This window comes from Hevea brasiliensis, chromosome 13 (genome assembly GCF_030052815.1).
Source record: "Hevea brasiliensis isolate MT/VB/25A 57/8 chromosome 13, ASM3005281v1, whole genome shotgun sequence".
Lineage (NCBI taxonomy): Eukaryota > Viridiplantae > Streptophyta > Magnoliopsida > Malpighiales > Euphorbiaceae > Hevea > Hevea brasiliensis.
In genome coordinates, this window is record NC_079505.1 from 89,255,061 (window position 1) to 89,268,550 (window position 13,490).

The window sequence follows — 13,490 nt, forward strand, 5'->3', positions numbered from 1 at the left end:
AATTAATATGTAAGTTTCAGAGAGTCATTGGTGGATTGTTTTTGTGCAATTTTCCCTTTTTCTAAATATGGAATTTTAATCTCTATAAACATAAATCATCCAATGGAAATTGCACATCTTCTAAGCTTTGTTTTTACGTTAAAAAAAAAAAAAAAAAAAAAAAAAGATAGTTTACTTTAGACTAACCACATCTCCCATATCCAGAAGGCAGTGGCACAACGCATCGCATTATGTTTAAATGACAATAAGAGAATTGCACATCTAACTCACAGCTTAAATGACAATGATGTTACCACGATGAGACGCATCCAACTTTAGCTCTGCTGAATTTAGAAATATGCTCTAAATAATGGATTATGTAAAAATTCATATGGAAAGCAGTAATTAAACTCATGTTTATTCTAACTCATGTTATATTTACAACCACATAATGGTGTTCCAACTTGTCTGTATCTCCTGCAACAACAGAGAATTATAAATCTTGCTGGCATTGGTTTTTTATGTTCAATTTGCCTATTCTACCTTCAACTGGCTACCTGCAATGATCCATCCCTCATTAATTTTAAGCTCAGACTATTGAATCTTTCTCTTGAATATTGCCTGGAGGCTATTCTCCAGTCTGTGCCGGCTTTCATCATTGCAGCAAACTCCTCATAGCTTATGCGCCCATCCTGCCAGATACATAGAATGCCAACAAGGTTAACCTTACAAAACCAATCAAATGCAGAACTTAAATACGTTCTAGCAACCTAACCTAATGAAAATGGTAAAAGACGAATTTAAGTAATTAAAACAGATGGTGTGGAGATGCAAATCAGCTGCCCTGCTTGTTATTCTGAATCCATCACCCACAGCATTGATGGACAAACCATTAATAATATGGACTTAAGCAGCCCAACTAGGTAGATATCTACAGACTTACACTAAAGAAATACATTCGCGAGATAAGTCAAAACAGTGAGTAATGATTGAAGAGAAGACAACTAATGCAGTGTGAAAATAAAACGAATAAGCTTTTAACATGATGATTTCAAGCATACTAGAACAATATAAAAAAAAAATGAATAATACCAGAACCATATGATCATAAATTAGAATGTGATGAGATGAAATGGGAACAGGAAAACAAAAGGCACAAGTGAACAGTTAAACAGAGTCATCAAAGACTTAGAGGATCCAAAATGATGTAATAAGAAATTATCTCACTAATTCCAATTAGGCATATAATATATTGGCCTCATCCAGAGTAGACTGTTGGAGAGATCTAGAATTGAAAAATGATTCTTTCTTATCCATAAATAGTTATTACTAACCTTGTCTGTATCAACATCATGCATGATGGCATTGATAACATCCTCACTACAGGTGTCAACTTCATCATTTAAGGATTCTCTCAATTCTTCAATCTCTATGTAACCACTTTGATTTTGATCAAAAAATGCAAAAGCTTTATGTAGGTGTTCATCATTGGCCATCTTTTTAATGTGAACTGAAACTGCGACAAACTCCCCATAATTCAGTGTTCCATCACCATCAACATCAGCCTGTAGCAACCAGTTCTCAGTTACTCATTTCATAAAAGTGCAAAACTGGTACAAGTGAAACTTTCTTCAGAAGACAATGAAATCAAACTTAGTGAACAGACTTTCTCTTATGTTGTCTGGGGTAGAGATACAAGAAATATAACCAGGAATTAGTTAATTATTTGACAAAAAAATTATGGATCACGGGAAAATTCCATCTGTAAAAATAAAATGGTCAGATGTGGGGGAAAACCAAACATGTTTTCCTCCTCACTTGGATTGGGTGAACAGAGTAAAAGTTAAGAAATCTTGCCAAACTCATCACAAATGGAATCAGCAGTCCCGAAAACTTATTGCAATTTCAATCATCAAACTTAGGCTTTTTCAACTTATCTGCCCAATTATGCTGCTGCTTCTTGTTTTGCATGGGATGACGTAAAAATTGCCTAAATTTAGATTTTGAAGATTACATAAAAATTTAAGGAAGTAGCATTTTCTTTTCATTTTTCTCTACTTGGGAATAGGAGGAATAACTTAGTTAGAAACAAAATAATGCTTACAGCATCCATTAGAATTTGCAGATCTGCATCAGGAATTGGCTGGCCAAGCCTTTGCAACCCATTTCTAAGCTCCTCAATGTTAATCTTGCCTCTTTTGGTTGTGTCCATCATGTCAAAGGCCTCCTGTAAGCCAGCCACTTCCTCCACCGACAAATGCTCAGCCACCACCTACAGATGCAAACATACATTTAGTGACGTTCAGCACTTACCCCTAAAAAATCTGTATTATGATTGTGGAAGCTAAACATATGGTTCAGGAAAACATTACCCTCAATGCCCTTTTTTTTAGCTTGTTCATCACAGAAAACTGTTTGAGCCTTGCTTTCACAGTCTCCCCCAATGAGACATTTGGAGCCTTCTTTGCATTTTGTAACCAAGGATGTTCTGTGAACAGAGGAGTTCAGAATTCAGATAATTGTTTTATGCAGATAAAGAAATCTCAATGTATAAAAAATAAACTGCATTACTGAATAAAAACACTACCAAGCACTTGCTGAGCTGTAAGTCGTAGCTTAGGATCAGGATTAAGCATTTTCTTCACTAGGTCCTTTGCATTATCAGAAACTTTAGGCCATGGATCCCTCTTGAAATCAATGACAGAGCGAATAATTGCCTTTGCTACCCCTTGCTCGGTTTCTGCATGAACAAGATAATGAATATTATGAGAAGGAAATTCAAAAAAACAGAGGAAACTATAGGAGCACCTCAGGAAAAGTAACCAATAAAATGGTTAAAATTAGCAATTTGATTTTTTTTTTTCTTTTCTCTTTTTTGTTCAAGGGAAGGGAAGGAACAAGCAAAGGCTTGAAGAACCTCTGACTAACTGCATTATCGGTTTTCATGTGATCTTTTAATATTCTGCAACCATAAAAGGTAAAGTAAAAACCATATTTACAGCCTTTCTCAATCCAACACTCAGTTACCAATAAAATTAAGAAAAAAAAACCTGCCCAGAAAGGTGGGACACCACAGAGTAAAATATAGAGAATAACTCCAGCACTCCAGATGTCAACTTCTGCGCCATAATTGCGTCTTAGAACCTCTGGAGCCATGTAATAAGGACTACCCACTATCTCATTAAATCTCTCACCTGCAGAAAAATGTAGTCTTCAGAAACATAATGAGACATAAGAATAACATGGTAATGGCTGGTTGTCAAAAAGGCTGACATATTCAATGGCTCTGATATAGTGCAATACCAGGTTTAAAGGAGACTGACAATCCAAAATCAATTGCTTTTAAGGGGGCAGTTTCCTTCTTATTTGCAAATAGAAAATTCTCTGGCTTGAGATCGCGATGCATGACTCCATGTTTATGGCACACCTGCAGCACAGAATGCAATCAAAAGCAAATCAGATCATTTCACAATGCCAATAGCCTCTAATATTGAACAGTCATCTAACAACAGAAAGCTCAAGATTATCATTAGTAGCAATTACAGAACCAATGTCACAAAATGAAATGACATAGATACAGAAAATCACATTTCATTACTACTAGTAGGACACAGACATAGATAGCTCCACTGATAACAATAAGGAATCTATGAAATATCTAGAAAATGGCAGGGCCAATATGTTGCCATAAAGAAATCTTCAAAAAAAAAAAAACTTAATCTAAATGAAAACAAACAATATGGAAATGAATGATTCAGTTAGATGTTTCAGCGAGGTCTAGAGGAAAGAAGGAAGAAATAAATAACCAGAGGCACCAAGTAGCAGGGCACTTTAACGGAAACTCTTGTTGAGTAAATGTTGACAAGTACAGTTAACTTTTGATGCAAATACAATCAGCACATTTAAGCATTACATATTATAAATCTCTTACAAATTCTTTAAACCGATATAAGTAGCATCATAAACTATCCAGAAATTCAGGCTGCTAAAAGATTATACGACCCAGCACAAGCAAGCGCAAATCAGATCAGAAGCCCATGAAGGAAACAAAAATGTAAATTCAATGCAAGATCATATTATCAGCATTCTCAAGAAAAACAATTGGACAACAAGAAATGATAAGAAATCCAACCTGAACAACTTCCACGATTGTCCGCATAACTGCAGCAGCTGCCCTTTCTGTGTAATGCCCCCGTGCTACAATCCTATCAAACAACTCACCTCCCTCACATAATTCCATCACAATGTGCACAGCACTATCATCCTCATAAGTACTCTTCAAAGAGACAATATTTGGATGGGAAGGCAAATGCTTCATTATCTTAACCTCCCTCCTCACATCCTCAATATCCACTGCAGTTCTTAGCTTCTTCTTGGATATAGATTTACAAGCAAACTTTTCACCATTGCTTACATCAGTGCACAAGTATGTAACCCCAAATTCACCCCGGCCTAGCTCACTACCCAGATCGTAGTGTGCGCAGACATCACGGCCAGTGGGTTCTTTCAAGACCAAGAGCTTGTCTGTAGGTCCAGATCCTTTTTTCACAACATAATCATTGCCAAAGAATGGATTTTGCTGCTTGTCTTTCTCTTTGGCTTTCTTCTTCTTCTTCTTGTCAGATGAAGAGCTCGAAGCTGGAGTTACACAGCAATTACCCATGAATCAACGCCTCTCTCTCTCAAACTTTCAATTTCTATCAAAAACAAAAACCTGCAGAGATTGCAAGAATGCCCAGTAAAGCAAAAGAAATAAAATTTTCAATAATTGATCTCCCTCTGCAACAAACTAGATGTAAGAAATTTTACAATTTTAAATTGTAGCTTAAATTTGCTTTAGGAAACAATCTATTAAAAAAAAAAAAGAAAAAGAAAGAGAAAAAGAAGAGGAGGAATCTCCTAAAAAATTGGAAATTGCGTACAAATATTCAATCTTTCAAGATACCCAGAAGGATAAATTGGAGAATAAATTTAGAAAAATTAGATTTATACAATAAATAACTATAAAAGACGAGAAAATTTTTTATTCAAATGCGACAAAAAATGAGACAGTAAAACTATTAAAAAGAAATATAAAATCAAGAAAGAAGAAAAGCTAAGAAAATTTTGAGCTCAAATAGAGAAATGTTGTGTTAGTGGACGAAAACCCACCAAGGAATTCTGAAGATTTGGATAAGAATCTGAGGGATACCCAAATTAACTTCAATTAATTAAATGCAAGAACTGAAAGAATGTGAAAAAACCAACCAAAAGTGTGAATGCGAAAGAGATGATGAGAGAGAGTAAAGAAGCTTTTTTATGTTTTTTTTTTCTCTTTGCCAGAGACCCTCTCTCCCTCCCTCTAGGATTCAACAATGATGCAAGTATACAGAGTTTTCCTTTTATTTTTCTCCTATTCTGGATATATCCATTAAATAAATAAATAAATAAACGAACGAAAGACACTTGGCCTAATTCATAAAATTAAAAGTTATGAAAAGGAAAAATGAATGAAATTAGAAGGAAGGAAAAATGGGTGAAATTAAAAGAAACGTAATAATTTTATGAAAAGAGAAGTAATAATTTTTTTTTATAAAAATTTCTGGTAGACTTGTTTTGAAATAAATTATATAAATTAAATTTTTACATAATTATATACCTTTTGATTTAATTTTTATTTTTTGGAAACAAATTTTTAAAGTTAAATAAATTTAGTTTAAGTTAAAATAATTAAATTATTTTTTTATTTATTTTAAATATAAGAATTTATAAAAAAATAATTAAATTAAATATTTATGAATTTCTAATTTTCAAATAGGTTAATAGTGAAAGGAAATGACACATTCATTTTTTATTTTTTAATGAAAGAATGTGAGAAAATAAATAATAAAAAAGGGCAAATTAATTATATGTTTATTATTGTATTCATATTAAATAAATAAAATTATATTAAAAAAATTATATTGTATAGTATGACATAATTTTTTTATAATTAAATAGTATGAAAATTTATTTATAGTATAACTTTATAGTTAATAATTTTATTCAATATAATTATTTGTAATATAATTTTATTCATAATAAAATTATATTAGCTAAATAATAATTTATTCTCATATTAATATATATATATATATATATATTGCTATATATATTAGAATAAATATTTTAATTATGCAAATTTTTAATTTTAAAAAATGGCAGAAAAAATAACACTGTTTTTACTTTTTTTTTTTTAATTTGGACAAAAAATAAAATGGATGACACCCAAATTCTCATTGAACTTTTAATTTTTATTTCTTTCTTTTTTTTAATAAAATAAGAGATTTTTTTTTTATTCCCAATCATTTTCCTCCCTTTTCTTCACCATAAAACAAGTCCCAATTTTGGTTTTCAAGTATTTAAATTAAATATGTTTATTTTTTTATTTTATATAAAAAAATGCAACTCGGGTTGCTTCAGTGCTCTAACTTTGTCTGATGTTTGGTAGATTAAAGCAGATAAATTTTGTTTTCAAAGCCAAGAAAAGTACACTCTCTGCTTGTGGCTATCTAAAAAGAGATTATATATCAGAGAATGTGGAAAAAATTAAGAGAGAGAGAGAGAGAGAGAGAGAGAGAGAGGGAGGGGGGGGGGGGGGGGGGGGTGGTGGTGTTGGGTGTGGGTGGCGTGCTCGCGGGCATATATTGTCTGAGGTATGCAATAATGGGTGTAGGTGAAAAGAGAACAGAAATAGAACCTAATTGTAGGTGGGGGTTGGATGGTATAGCTGGTTGAGCCTTAACACTTCTTCAACTTCATCGGACAAATTGAACCTTATTTAACACTCCACACGCAGATTCATCCAAAGCCAACCATTTCTTGCACTTTAAGGGGTTCAAATCTTGATAACCTTCAATTTGAACTTTTTATTTTGTACTTGTGTAGTGCTCTAGTTAGGATTCCTCTGTTCATTTGTGTGGTAATGATCAAGACTCTTTCTTTTTCCTGCAGTTGAAAAATAGTTTTCAAGGTTAAAGTACCCCATTTTGTAGTCTTTATTCCTTCTTTAAAAAAAAGGGTTAGGTGTTTATTTGATCTCAACTTTATTGATACTAAGTGGAATAACTTACCGTGTTAGTATTCTACCTAAGTCCAATCGGCTCATCGCGCTTAGATTGTTATACTATAATTGATATTATAGCCAAGGTCACGGATTCGAATTCCAAACTCAATAAGTTAGTATATGTCCCGAATCATTTAGCCCATGATACTTGAATTTGATTAGAATTTTGCCTCTACAAATAAATGTGGTAAGCAATAGATGTAACAAACTCTATGGCCATTTTTTTCATATTTCGAGTTTTTGTTCCCTTTATTTTTAATCCCTTATTTTTATATTTATATTTATATTTTTCTCTCTTTATATTTATTTATTTATTTTAATATCAAGTATTTGTCATTATTTTGCTATCCATTTGTTCTTTAATTTTTAGCGTTGGTAGTGATTAAAATGTGCAAGTGTTTTAAAACATGAAAATGATACTCTTAACTATTTCAGAAAATAAGAACAAAATTTATGATTTTTTTTTACAATTTATGAATTATTAAAAAATTTGCATGATAATATCACATGATATGCTTTCTGTTAAAATGCTATACATAGAGAAAGCTAAATGCAATTCTATTTAGATTTTTTTTTTCAAGGAGAAAAATTTAAAACCGAAACTTGCTTTTAAGCATTTGTTTTCACTAATATTTAACGTCATATAGAGCATTACAAGAAAATTTCAGGTGCCAATGGCAACAGTTGCAGAAGTGCTAGTTCAGGAGATTTAGTTTCCAGATCAGTAGTAGGAGTTGGTTCTGCTCCATCTGTGGATGGTTCTATGACTGTGATGTATAGAATATTGTAGAAAATGGTAAAAAGAAAGAGTGCTGTAGTTAAAAGTGCTAGGAAAGATCCTGAAAGCTGTGGCACAGGCTCTTCTTCTGTTGTTTGATCTCTTGCTATTTTCACTTCTGAAGCTGCATTTTCAGGTTCAATAAAACATGTCATGTGGTGTGAACTAAAAGAAAACCAGAGTGAGATAAAATATGGAAGGCATGGATTCCACAAACAGCTATTTCATTAAAACCCCATGGATGCTTATTATATTCTTTAAAACTTGGACACCCATTAACAGCTGATTGATGATTCTGTGTTTGAGTTTTCCTTTAAACTGTTCACCATAAATTTGTGTACTATCCATTGTTGGAACAGACAAAATGATTAAAAGCGAACAAGACTGCCTCTTAGAGCAACCTTCAGCAAGGGGTTTAGTGGAACTGATCCATCAGATACTGCTTATGGGACAATTTTTCAGAAAATACATGAGGAATTTTGCCTTCTAATTTGAACATTTTATTTCCTTATTTCCTGTCATTAATACAGTGGAATTTTCAAAATGGTTGGATGAATTTGTGAACTTTGAAGGAAAAAAAAATTGCCAGAAGCAAGATTATCTGATTAACATATATATATATATATATTGATATACCAGCTTCACACATCCAAGATTTCTCATGGCACGAGTTGAAAATCTTGATACAACCAATTGAATTGATCTTGCAAGGATATAGGGAGAAATACCTTTTATTTTTGGAGGGTTGACTTGTTTCTTGGAGAGGTCTTGGAGCTGCTGATCAAGTTTTTGAAGGGCCTCCCTGGCCCTATCTGGGTCTATCTCAAACTGCTGTGAGTCTTTCTCTGCTGCATGAACGATACAAGAAGATGAAGAAGATTGGTTTGTGCTTGTTTTCTTGAAAAAATAAGTATATCCATTTAGTAGCCTGAGAGAAATGAGAGGTATAGGCTTGTTATTGGAGATTAAAGAAAGCTGTGGAAGTGAGAATGGTTGCTTATTGCAGAGTGAGAAACTGTAAAGAGAAAGCATTTCAATTTACAGTAATGAAACCATAGCCACTCCACCACAAATGTGTTTTCTCAGGATAACACCAGAAATGAAATGGGTTTCCAGCGTGAGAAATGGTGTTTGGCAACAGACGTTAGAGCAATCTAGTTTGGGATACCGTTTATTCTGATCTACGAACAATTCTGTTCTCAAATCGCATAAGCCAATGATAGTACTAATTTTAACACATTTTTTTAATTTATTTTTCATTAAAATTAAAATTTAAAAAGTATCCATATCAATATCTATATTCCTCATATTTGAATTTTTTTTTAACAACAACAAGACTTCATTTAGCCCAACAACTTCTGCAATTTTTAAAATAAGAACACTATATTGAAAGCTTGACATATTTGTCACTGCTTACTTGAAATGACTTATTTGAACGAAGAAGGATTGCATCAAAATTGGTCTGCTAAAATTAATAAAATACACTTACACCCAAATTACATTTAACACGAACTGCAGATAAAGGCACAATAGCTTGGTGATTGCTACTACTCGGTAACTGAACTTATTTCTAATTATGCAAAAACTATAATGCCAAGCTAACAATTTTCTGTGAAGTAATATCTTTGCCCTGCTAGATCAACCAATTGCGACAATACCACAACACAGCACAAACTTCTGCTTGTAAACTCATGGCAACATAAGAGAAAATAAAATCAAGTACTAGAAAAAGCTTGTGACTGAATAATCATTTAAAATAATTTCTTAATTAAGGAACACCAAATCATTTATATACTCAATGAATAAAAAAATTAGAATAATCTATTTATATGCGAAGTTTGTTATAATTTTAATTAAAATAATATTTATTAATTAATTAGATATATACATCTAAGTATAGGTATTTTATTAATACTTAAAGCATTTATAAATATTATTGTATCAAATTTATTTATTTGTTTAATAGTTATTGATAATAATCGATAGGTTTTATAATAAAAAAATATTTTATATTTTTTATTATAAAAATAATAATTTCTTAATAAATAAAAATATTTAAATTGAAAATTTAGCATTTTTTATACTTTAAAAATAGAAAAAAAATCAATAAACCATCGGTTTCTATTGAAAAAAAAAAACAAAAAAAAAAAAAACGAAAAACACGAAAAGCAGAAGGATCATAAAGAAGAGAAAGAAGGAGAGAGAGAGAAAGAGTGAGTGAGAGGAAGAGATGAAGAAATCAGGAGGAGCAGAGAAGAAAAGGGTGCGAAGATCATCAGCAGCCGTGCAAAACGGCACCAGAGATCCCAATTCCGATACCCCTCCTAGGGTTTGTTCTCTCCTTCTCTGATCTAGGGTTCTCTTATTCATTTATTCCCTATATGCATTACATATCAAGCATTTTTAACCGTGCAATTTTTCATTTGCTTGTTAAAGGTGTAACTGAAAAAATGTCACATTTTTCCCCTTTTGGGTTGTTGAAAATGTAGATAAGGTTACACTAGATTTGCACTTTTCGTTTCTTTTGTGCTTTGTTTGGTTTCTGGAAAACGGTAGTGTAGAAACATAAAGTTTGCGAGCAAGTTGTTTTCTTATCATTGTGAGGTAGGGAAAATTCGCGCTTAGTAGGCTCTGATCTGGGCGTGTCAGGTTTTTCTCCGAAAACAAAAGGTAGTCAATAGTTGGCTCGATGAGCAACTCAATGCACAATTTTTGCCTATTTAGGAAATTTGTGCTTGGTATTATTTTTATGCGATTAGGATTTAACTGACCCAGGATTGTTGGAATTTACTTGGGAAGTTTGATTATTTACCTTTGCTTCATGAACTTTTGTTGTAATATCTTTGTGAATGGTTGGAATTTTCTTTCACTTTAGTAACTGTCAAGGTCATTCATCACCTATGGATATGGTTTCTGATTTTGTACAATTATTTTTTTCTCTTTAGAGACAATCTCCAAAGAAGGATGTGTTTCAGTTGTTTGCTGAGAAGGTGAGAGACCACAAAGGTTTGGTTTCTCGATGGGCTGTTTTGCAGGAGACTCGTGTCGAATACTTTAGAGGGAAGGATTTCGTAAATTTCTTGAAAAATCATCAAGAGCTCAAAGATATATTGGAATCAAATAAAAATATAGAGGTTGAAGAGATTGCTAATACTCTATTAAGAAAGAATCTTTTAGTGCGCTGTGATCGTGTGGTGAAAACAGTTCGTCCTGGAAAGAAAAAGTTGTCTACCTGGCCAGCTCATTTAGAGATCTTCCCTGTAAGTTATTTCTTTTTGGCACTCAATACATCTTAACTTGTAGTTAATTGGTTTTAAAGTCTGTTATACTGTTTGAATTTCTGATTTTATTATATAGATACTCAGTGCAGTGTACAATGTGTATTTCCTTATTACATGACAATAGTTTAATCTTAATGAAGTGTTCTCAGTCCGATGGATGTAATTTATCTTTTTAAGACCAAGTCCCTGCATGCATCAAGGTTTAGTAGTTAGTGTTTAAAGCAGGATTCTCTTGGCTCAATCTTTTACTTTTGCTAAGTTTGCTTGATTAATGATGTTCTATTCCTTGTGTTCTTTTAGTGGCAATACTTAGTTCTTTTGTTGTTTTTCTTCTATCTATACCATATGATTTATCCTTTCAATGTGTTATGAGAATTACATTCTATTGCGAAATGTTCAAGCTTAACATCTATATCATGTTTCATAACAATAAAACTTTAAGTTGTTGGGATAGTCTGTTTATAACAAGGCTATTAATGAATTGACTACATATCTTTTCTTGGGATGGCTAACCTTCAAACATTATCGCAGCTCGCACTAGTTGTGCACTTGAGTATTTCCCTTTTAACCTAGCAAATTCAGAGCATGCTATTAAAACACCTCTGTTGGCTAAGATATTTTGTGTGCTGCTGTATTTTGTAGGATCAAGTATTTTCAGAAAATGATGCCTTCTTTGCATGGACATTTGTAAAACGGCATCCACTGTGGCAGACACTTCTTTCTTTTTTTTGGCCAGTGTTGACTCTAGCAATATGCCTGTTTCCTGTATATCCCCATCGGTGCAAGCTACTGATTCTCTACTCATGTGCTGGGGTCCTTTTACTTATTCTCTCCCTGCTTTTAAGTAAGTACTGCAGTGCTCTTTCTTCTTCTTCTTCTTCTTCTTCTCTCTCTCTCTCTCTCTCTCTCTCTCTCTATATATATATATATATATATATATAGTAATAGTTATATTTTTTTTCTTCTTCCAGGAAGAGATCACTTTGATACTAGTTTGGTGGTGCATGCAGTATTCACTTTTCTAGATCATTAGATTCTTTCTATAGGCATAATTTCTTGAAATCCATGCCTGGAGAAACCATGTGCTCATCTAATTTCAAAATTAAAAGTTATTTGAGAATATATGATTTCATGTGTCAATATAGATAATCAACTATCTTGCCATGGCAAATGGATCACCTTGCTAGTGTTTGCGTTTTGGGATATTGTGCTTATCAGGGATTTCTGTTTAATTTGCAGTGAGGGCTACAATATTTGGTACTCTATATATCATTCTTGGAAAGCGTGTTTGGTTTTTCCCCAACATCCTTGCTGAAGAGGCTACTCTGCGAGAATTATTCCGTTTCTGGCCAAAGAAAGATGAGGAGGAACGACCTAAGTGGACTGCAAGGCTTTTCTATGCAGTGGTAGCTGTGCTGGTCATATTACTGTTGAGACATCATGCCCCTGATGAGGCTGCTAGAGCTAGGTCAGTCCTATTTCTGCACTCGTTAAATGAGTAGATCCAGGAAAACAATCTTTTTATTGCATGAGGTCAAATCTGCTTGTTTACCTTAGAACAAAAAACAATTATACTAATAAGAATCTCCTTCACACACAATATTAATATGTTTGTGCTAGAGCAAGTACACAAAACACAGACCACAGCCCTGTTAAATAGTCTGCTATGTGTGATCTGAAGTGCTACCTGTGTTCTTGCAGGTATCAAAAACGGATGTCAAACATCATTGATGATGTTCTTGAGTGGTCTCCAAGATTAGCGCTGTCTGGGATGATGGAGAAACAGCAGACTGTGGTTAATGGCACAGAGCCCAACAACAGAAACTCAGAGCAATCCAGGGATGAAGCATCTGGAAATGGAGAGGACGTGGATCAACCTCAGCATCAAGATCATATATAAGAATAGAAAAATGCAATACTGAGCAGAAGATAGATATACTACCTTCTTTCTTTGGGTTTTCTTCTTTAGTTTTGAGTGTAAAACTGTGTAATGAAACAGTGAAATAAAGCATTTGGCGTTTATTTTGTGGCCCCGTTAATAGGATTATGAGAATAGATTACAATTTTGATTTTGGGGAAGTTGGTTAATGACAATAGACATTTAACTTTATTGATCAGTTATCTGTTAGGGTCAGATGAGATGCTTATTTCACATACGTTTATCTTTTGCATAACTGTTCAAATTACTCTTATTTGTGAACATTTCATTCTTGCAAGTCAGCATTTCTGGCTCTATGGAAAAAAGGTTATTTGCAAAGAATTATTAGTGGGAGCCTAAAGGGGAGCTGATTAAGAAAAATTCTCGTGGCATGAAGTATCGTCTCTGATTGTCGCAGCCAAGGATCGTTCCAATATGCATTTGTTTCTT

General features: G+C 33.0%; 3 protein-coding genes across 6 annotated transcripts; 1 reads left to right on the forward strand and 2 right to left on the reverse strand.

Annotated features, from left to right (window-relative positions):
- Positions 1 to 381: 381 nt before the first annotated feature.
- Positions 382 to 5,350, reverse strand: LOC110633844 (calcium-dependent protein kinase 8). Of its 4 annotated transcripts, none has more exons than XM_021782632.2 (9): positions 5,227 to 5,350; positions 4,112 to 4,693; positions 3,283 to 3,406; positions 3,030 to 3,173; positions 2,567 to 2,719; positions 2,352 to 2,467; positions 2,084 to 2,251; positions 1,314 to 1,544; positions 382 to 671 (listed from the first exon to the last, which is right to left on the reverse strand). In XM_021782632.2, the coding sequence occupies exons 2-9, from the start codon at positions 4,640 to 4,642 to the stop codon at positions 525 to 527; spliced, it is 1,614 nt and encodes a 537-aa protein (XP_021638324.2). In that variant the 5' UTR covers positions 4,643 to 4,693; positions 5,227 to 5,350; the 3' UTR covers positions 382 to 524. The 4 variants fall into 4 exon arrangements, with proteins under 4 accessions (XP_021638324.2, XP_021638323.2, XP_021638325.2 ...); XM_021782631.2 differs by having other exon boundaries at positions 5,131 to 5,327; XM_021782633.2 differs by lacking the exon at positions 5,227 to 5,350 and adding an exon at positions 4,902 to 5,077.
- Positions 5,351 to 7,652: 2,302 nt separating this feature from the next.
- Positions 7,653 to 8,942, reverse strand: LOC110633803 (uncharacterized). The gene is made up of 2 exons (XM_021782572.2): positions 8,570 to 8,942; positions 7,653 to 7,965 (listed from the first exon to the last, which is right to left on the reverse strand). The coding sequence occupies exons 1-2, from the start codon at positions 8,871 to 8,873 to the stop codon at positions 7,715 to 7,717; spliced, it is 555 nt and encodes a 184-aa protein (XP_021638264.2). The 5' UTR covers positions 8,874 to 8,942; the 3' UTR covers positions 7,653 to 7,714.
- A 1,029-nt stretch (positions 8,943 to 9,971) lies between these two features.
- On the forward strand, positions 9,972 to 13,239 carry LOC110633819 (uncharacterized). Its single transcript, XM_021782595.2, has 5 exons — positions 9,972 to 10,170; positions 10,787 to 11,101; positions 11,765 to 11,966; positions 12,362 to 12,590; positions 12,824 to 13,239. Exons 1-5 carry the CDS (start codon positions 10,072 to 10,074, stop codon positions 13,020 to 13,022), a joined length of 1,044 nt encoding a protein of 347 aa, XP_021638287.1. The 5' UTR covers positions 9,972 to 10,071; the 3' UTR covers positions 13,023 to 13,239.
- Positions 13,240 to 13,490: the final 251 nt, after the last annotated feature.

Excerpts from the sequence above, each read along its gene's own strand:
- LOC110633844 (XM_021782632.2), bottom strand. The coding sequence starts at position 4,642 with ATGGGTAATTGCTGTGTAACTCCAGCTTCGAGCTCTTCATCTGACAAG. Across the intron at positions 2,468-2,566 it reads TACAGCTCAGCAAGTGCTTG|AACATCCTTGGTTACAAAAT; the intron begins GTAGTGTTTTTA and ends CTCTGTTCACAG. Across the intron at positions 1,545-2,083 it reads TGCAAATTCTAATGGATGCT|GCTGATGTTGATGGTGATGG; the intron begins GTAAGCATTATT and ends TGGTTGCTACAG.
- LOC110633803 (XM_021782572.2), bottom strand. The coding sequence starts at position 8,873 with ATGCTTTCTCTTTACAGTTTCTCACTCTGCAATAAGCAACCATTCTCA. Across the intron at positions 7,966-8,569 it reads CAACCCTCCAAAAATAAAAG|CTTCAGAAGTGAAAATAGCA; the intron begins GTATTTCTCCCT and ends CTGAAAATGCAG.
- LOC110633819 (XM_021782595.2), top strand. The coding sequence starts at position 10,072 with ATGAAGAAATCAGGAGGAGCAGAGAAGAAAAGGGTGCGAAGATCATCA. Across the intron at positions 10,171-10,786 it reads ATTCCGATACCCCTCCTAGG|AGACAATCTCCAAAGAAGGA; the intron begins GTTTGTTCTCTC and ends TTTTCTCTTTAG. Across the intron at positions 12,591-12,823 it reads GATGAGGCTGCTAGAGCTAG|GTATCAAAAACGGATGTCAA; the intron begins GTCAGTCCTATT and ends GTGTTCTTGCAG.